Raw genomic sequence first — 5,343 nt, forward strand, 5'->3', positions numbered from 1 at the left:
TTACAGCACTGGACTATTTCGACTTGGAATACACAGGTGTCGCCAGCCAATCTCTCACTTTCAATCACACAGAAATCGTCACACGGCACATCTGAGGTGAGCAGCCAGCTCGTTCTCCCACCACCACCTTCACATTACGAACATCACCACAAGAACACCACCATGACCACACCCACGCCAATGCCGCTAGCTGCCACTACATCGCACCACGTGTTCCGCCTCATCCATCCGCTGATCGGGCTGTCTGGAGTCGTCGACTGGCGCATGGCGTACTTGGTGTCCTCAAACCCACACATCCCCCACCAAGCGCACCACATATCGTCCAATGTGCTCGAAGGACTAGCCAGCATCATGTGGGGCGTGGGTGGCGTGCTCCAATACGAGAAGGAAGTGCCCAAGTTCAACCACTCGACGCGGCACGCCCATTCAGTCATGGGGCTGGTCACCAAGCACCGCCTCGACAAAGCGTTCCAGACCAGCCGACGGTGCTACATGGTTTCCTACGCCGGCCTCCTGGGCCTCACCGCGCACCATGCTGTGTTTGGCACCCTGGCCTACCGCCGCCACGACAGCAAGCGGACGGCGGCGCATGTAGCTGCCGGGACCAGCTCCGGATGTTACGCCTACCTGTGGCACTCGATCTTCTTGGGAGCAAAGGTGCAGCGTATGGGCCTCACGCACTTCACCGCCACTGCCGCTATGCTGACGGTGTGGCTTACAGAATCCGATAAACTGCTAAAACAAATCTGGTAGCTCCGTCCTCAAAACTTACGTTATCTTTTACCGTATCCGGTTAACATGAGGGTAAATAGTGTAGCCTTGTAAGCTGAAGGAATCATTGATGTGCCGAATCTTCTTTGTGTGTGAATTCTTACTTACTGTTATTTTGTACCCTTTGCGCCTATATATTTTTATATATATAGGCTGTAGTAGTACGTAGTATATATATATATATATATATACTGTAGTCAAGACGGACAGGAAACGTATATATATCAACATGTTTCGGAAAGGAACTACAGCCTGGTATTTGCCAATGTCAGTTTTGCCATGCACCACAATTGCGGCCAACGGTTACGAGTCTTCGTCTACATTGTTTTATTTGCGTATGAGATGGTGGGGACTTCAGATATATATATATATATATATATATTCATCCCAGTCGGAAAAAATTTCCAATTCACCAACCACCAAATCCAGCCAACCACCCATACACACGAGAGCACATATAAAGACAAAATAAGTGCTTTGTCGAGTAAACCTCCCAAACATTATATATATATATATATATATAGTTTCGCGGCTACGCACCTTCCATTCGAAAGTCACTTTCTCGAAAGAGAGACGTGCGCCGGGAGCCCATGATGTCGCTGCCCATGTAGCTAAAGTTATCAAAATGCATCGTGTGGCGCCCAGGCATTGAGCCACTCAACACGGAAGACGTCACGACGGGCGAATCGGCCACCTCTTGCTGCAGAAACGAGGCCGGGACGTAGCTACATCGTTGTTCCATCAGAAATTATATATATATCCTCGAAAATAGTTATATCGAACTATATTGGACCAACCACCAGGACACACCCACTCGACAAACAAGAAACCGAAAGATTGCTTGGATATAGGCTGAAAACAAATGTATAATATTCCAGTGATATATATATATATCAAGGATATATGATATATATGATACATATCAAGGATCAATATCAACGCCCTCCTAAAGCAGAATCACGCGATATCGTCAAAGCTCAAACACCAAAATGCACCGAAAGAAAACGCACATGCTGCCCCCGTGTATTAGAAGATATATAATATATGAGTATTTCCTCTTTGACGGATATATATCACATACCCACCACAAACAAGCAGCTATACACAGGCACATACAACTACAACGTACTTGAATATATCGTGGCCGTGCTTGATATTGGGTCGGAATGGCGCTTCCACGCGGCGGTCGAGCAGCGCCTGCCAGTCGATGCCGGCGAACCACGGGTGCTGCATGATGTCGTGGGGGCCGTTGGGGCCGCACCCGAGTCGCTGCGCGGGGTTCTTGACCAGGAGGGCTGCAATTGAATGTATGAGAAAATTATATATATATATATGATTGACCAGGAGGGCTGCAATTGAATGTATGAGAGAATTATATATATTGACCAGGAGAGCTGCAACAGAAGGTATGAATGAATACAATATATATATATGCGATTAGATATACGATTGACCAGGACGGCTGTGATTGAATGTATCAGCGAATGCAATATATATATATATGTATATATAATGAATGCGGGATATATATCTATATATCATTGGCACGAGATAGAAGAGGGGGGTATTTATTTGTGTACCTTGCAAAAAGGAGGTGGCCGTGGGCGAAAACAACGTGGATGGGAACGGCGGTTCATTGGTCAAAATGTTTTGAAACATCGCCCGGCGGTTCTTGTCGTAAAACGGAGTTTGGCCACGAATCATTTCATACACCAGTACCTACAGATACATAAATACAAACATTATTATGTCGTTAAACTGAGGGAGTAAGTAGACAACCGGATCAAACGCATCCATTGCAAAAAGTACAGTCTATTGCACGTACAATGACAAATATATATATATATATATATATACCCTCCACTTCCAATGCATATAGCCCCCCCCATTTCCATTAAATTAATATATATATATATATGTTGCTTTGTCGCTTATTTATATATATATATACCACAAAGCAAGACAACAATCAGGCAGGCACACACACACAACACCACTGAACGAAAACTAAGCCAAAGCCATGTAAAATCCCCAAAAATATATTGGTATTGTTGGGTTTATTCTAACGACCCGACCAAACGAATCGAAGAATGGGTATCAGTATTGAGCCAATAATCAGATGAAAATATCATGAACATCGAATTAGTGTGTGACTTCAAAATTAGTGTGATTACAAGCACCACAGGACACCTTTTTACATACAACATTCACGACAACGCATTATCAATCGATCAAATAATTTGGCACATATTGCACTCCGCGCAAAAGTCCAAATGTTGGGGATAACGGTATTATATATATATAATACACTAACGGTATTATATATATATAATACAGTTATCCCCAACATTTGGACTTTTGCGCGGAGTGCAATATGTGTTTGATTGTGTAGTAGGTCGTGTATGTCGATATGTGGTCGTATTTCTACTCGAAACTACGACCACATATCGACATACACGACCTACTACACAATCAAACACATATTGCAGGGACATCATACACAACGACATCCCCAACACGTTCGATATCACCATGTCTCATATGAGACGATGTAAAACCACGGGTATTTATGTTTGACAACTTGGAACGTACCCCATAACTCCACCAGTCGACCGACTTGCCGTAGCTCGTGGCCGTGCGCTGTGAACTGAGCAGTTCCGGGGCCAAATACTCGGGGGTGCCCACAAACGTCGACGCTTCGTCGTCCTCCTTGCTCAAGCCAAAGTCCGTGATCGCCACGTGTCCGTCGGCGTCCATGAGGATATTTTCCAGCTTTAAATCGCGGTACATGATGTGCAAACTGTGCAGATGGGACATGGCCAGCGCCAGCTCAGCCGCGTAAAAGCGGGCGCGCGCCTCGGGGAAGTGCTTGAGCTGTTTCAAGTGCACAAATAACGACCCGCCGTGGTAGTAGTCCATGACCAAGTACAGTTTATAGTCGGATTGGAATGCATATCTACATTTACGTAAAAAAAAATATAGGATATACGATATAGTTTTAGGTGGTTGTTCATGTGTATTGGTAGTAAGTAGTCCATGACCAAGTACAGTTTATAGTCGGATTGGAATGCATATCTACATTTACGTAAAAATATATATAGGATATACGATATAGTTTTAGGTGGTTGTTCATGTGTATTGAGGGCTAAAACAACAAGACAGCGCATGATGATGATAGAATCAAATGAATATAAATGTATGTAGCCAAACCAGGGGTGGATCTGATGTGCACACATGAAAGAGAGAGCAAACGTAAATAGAATATAATGATATTATTTATTGAAATATTCAATATAATATATATTTAATCAAGTCTGTACATGTATGTATATTGCACTATTGAAAAGACATGACATCTTTCAATGAAAATGTGCCAATTTGATTGCATAGTGCAAATAGTTGGCAAATACGGTACACAGACAGCAATGCTAGTTTATAGCTGGAAGAATCAAATCATCAAAAACAGACTATTTCCTTGTATATAAAAATATATATATATAGGTCACAAAAGACATTATAGAACGGCTTGAGCCTTCACATATGGAACAAGTAGAGAAGAACATCAAACGCATATACAAATGGTAACATCAAATCCAGACTCTTCCTGCCAAAACTCAACCAGGTTTGAGTACTCAGGTAAAACCTTGCCGTCGCAAAATATTGCATCACACACGATACCTGATATAAACTTGGACACAAACACGTTGTCTCTATTATAAATACAGTAGATAATACATTTATGAATATAAATCAATTGTCCATATCTTTTTTAAAAAGAAATATTCATTCAAGCTATCATCCGTAAATTGTCCATATCTTTTTTAAAAGAAAAATTCATTCAAGCTATCATCCGTAAACCCTAATCGCACAGCCAGTCGACACGTTCAAAAGTACACAACCAACATTAGAAAACCCGAAAACAAAACGAATACTCTATACTTTCAATATATATATATATCCTACACTCGGATGAATTCAATTATTATTGTCTCGTACCGCAGATGCACCACAAACGGGTGCTCCACATGCTTGAGGATCCGCTGCTCAGACATGGTGTGCTCCACCTGCTTCTTCCGAAACACATCTTCTTTGCGCAGGACTTTCATCGCGTACACGCGGCCGCCGTTGCGGCCCGCCTTCTTTCGCGCGAGAAATACTTTGCCGTACGCGCCTTTGCCCACGACGCTGAGCAGATCGAAGTCCCCCACGCTCATAGACGTGGAAATCACCATGCTGCGACCTATACACAAAAGTAGTTTGAATATTTTAATACTACGAACATAACCGTATATTAGGATATTTATTTATGTGGCTTTAATGCTGTTGCTGCTGCTTGAATTGTATATCAATTGAATTTTAAAATATATTTAGCATTCAAAAATTTAAAAATAGGTTTATTTGTTGTTATCAAAATAGCGTTATGAATATCAAAAATGGAAACATGCCTTTGAAAAAATATTCCTGTTTTTTCTACAACCAGACGTTAATAATAATCGTCCCGTCGAATGTGTCTCAATACGGTTGGGATATGAATGTAAACGTATATATATATATATATATATATATATATAT

General features: G+C 42.0%; 2 protein-coding genes across 2 annotated transcripts in view; one reads left to right on the forward strand and one right to left on the reverse strand.

The window, feature by feature from the left end:
• Window positions 1-765, forward strand: H257_13749 (hypothetical protein). The gene has a single exon (XM_009841393.1). It carries the CDS (start codon window positions 163-165, stop codon window positions 751-753), a length of 591 nt encoding a protein of 196 aa, XP_009839695.1. The 5' UTR covers window positions 1-162; the 3' UTR covers window positions 754-765.
• Window positions 766-968: 203 nt separating this feature from the next.
• Window positions 969-5,343, reverse strand: part of H257_13750 (AGC protein kinase) — an 8,822-nt gene continuing 4,447 nt past the window's right edge. The window contains exons 9-14 of the mRNA XM_009841394.1: window positions 4,768-5,011; window positions 3,364-3,727; window positions 2,352-2,490; window positions 1,901-2,066; window positions 1,312-1,496; window positions 969-1,088 (exon numbers count right to left, since the gene is read on the reverse strand). Coding sequence (XP_009839696.1) covers window positions 1,075-1,088; window positions 1,312-1,496; window positions 1,901-2,066; window positions 2,352-2,490; window positions 3,364-3,727; window positions 4,768-5,011 — 1,112 coding nt within the window. The 3' untranslated portion in view covers window positions 969-1,074. The remainder of the gene's footprint in view (window positions 1,089-1,311; window positions 1,497-1,900; window positions 2,067-2,351; window positions 2,491-3,363; window positions 3,728-4,767; window positions 5,012-5,343) is intronic.

The sequence above is a fragment of the Aphanomyces astaci genome, assembly GCF_000520075.1.
Source record: "Aphanomyces astaci strain APO3 unplaced genomic scaffold supercont1.50, whole genome shotgun sequence".
Taxonomy (NCBI): domain Eukaryota; phylum Oomycota; class Saprolegniomycetes; order Saprolegniales; family Verrucalvaceae; genus Aphanomyces; species Aphanomyces astaci.